The 1,002-nt window shown below is 59.9% G+C and overlaps 1 protein-coding gene across 1 annotated transcript in view; it reads left to right on the forward strand.

The window, feature by feature from the left end:
- The window catches only part of ETH_00042840 (uncharacterized protein), a gene marked incomplete at both ends in the record, with an annotated part of 1,985 nt that extends 1,222 nt beyond the window's left edge, over positions 1-763 (forward strand). Inside the window, 2 exons of the mRNA XM_013375426.1 lie at positions 1-279; positions 588-763. Of these exons, the coding sequence (XP_013230880.1) occupies positions 1-279; positions 588-763 (455 nt within the window). The remainder of the gene's footprint in view (positions 280-587) is intronic.
- Between the last annotated feature and the right edge of the window lie 239 nt (positions 764-1,002).

The following is a 1,002-nucleotide window of genomic DNA, read 5'->3' on the forward strand; positions in this document are numbered from 1 at the left end:
GTGCAGGGACAGCGCAGCAGCAGCAGCAGCAGCAGCAGCAGCGGCAGGAGCAGCAGCAGCAGCAGCAGGAGCAGCGGGAGGAGGGGGAGGCCGAGTGCAGGTACTTGCAGGGGAAATGCGAGCAGCTGCTGCTGGAGGAAGCAGCAAGAAGTGCTGCAGCAGCTGCAGCAGCTGCAGCAGAAGATGATTTCATCAGGGCCCAAATCTTGCTGGATATCGACAGGGCCAGAACCAGGCGCTCCGCGGGGGCGGGCCCCAGCGGCCTCAGCCACAAACACAGTCAGCTGCTACTGCTGCTGCTGTTGCTGCTGCTGCTGTTGCTGCTGCTGTTGCTGCTGCTGCTGCTGTTGGTGCTGCTGCTGGTGTAGGTTTTTGCGCTTTCGCTGCTTCGCTGGGCGCAGGGGAGGGGCTACAGCGTGAAGCGCTCAGAGGCGGCGTACGGCCCTGCTGCTGCTGCTGCTGTTGCTGCTGCTGCTGCTGCTGCTGCTGTTGCTGCTGCTGCTGAACCCGTGGCTAGTTTTTGCTGCTGCTTTTTCTGCACTTGCGGCGGCCCGTTTGTAGTTGCTGTGCTTTGTGGTCATGTGCAGGTGCAGCAAGAGAAGGAGCAAGCGCTGCTGCTGCTGCTGCTGCTGCTGCGCCCAGGGCCAGCGCTAGCCCTGCTACTGCTGCAGCAAGTAACACTGAAGATGAAAGCGAAGCATCTTGTTTGAGGAGAAAAGAAAAGCGGCGAAGACCGACTCGGCTGAAGCCGTGCCAGGCGCTGGTGAGACCAGTGGACACTCCTGCTGCAGCAGTGAACTCCTGCTGCAGCAGCAGGCATGTGTTTCTTCTTTTTAATTATTTTTTTCTGTTTCTGGGCCCCAAGGTGTTCCTTTTGTTCTCTTAAGCAGCAGCTCTCTTCTCTGGGCTTCTGCCTGGCGCCCGTGTGTTTTCTTCTGCTGCTGGCCGTCGTTCTGCCTGCTGCTGCTGCTGGGCAGCAGCAGCAGCAGCAGCAGCAGGAAG

The sequence above is a fragment of the Eimeria tenella genome, genomic scaffold (genome assembly GCF_000499545.2).
Source record: "Eimeria tenella Houghton genomic scaffold, Eth_scaff2788, whole genome shotgun sequence".
In the NCBI taxonomy this organism is placed as follows: Eukaryota; Apicomplexa; class Conoidasida; order Eucoccidiorida; family Eimeriidae; genus Eimeria; species Eimeria tenella.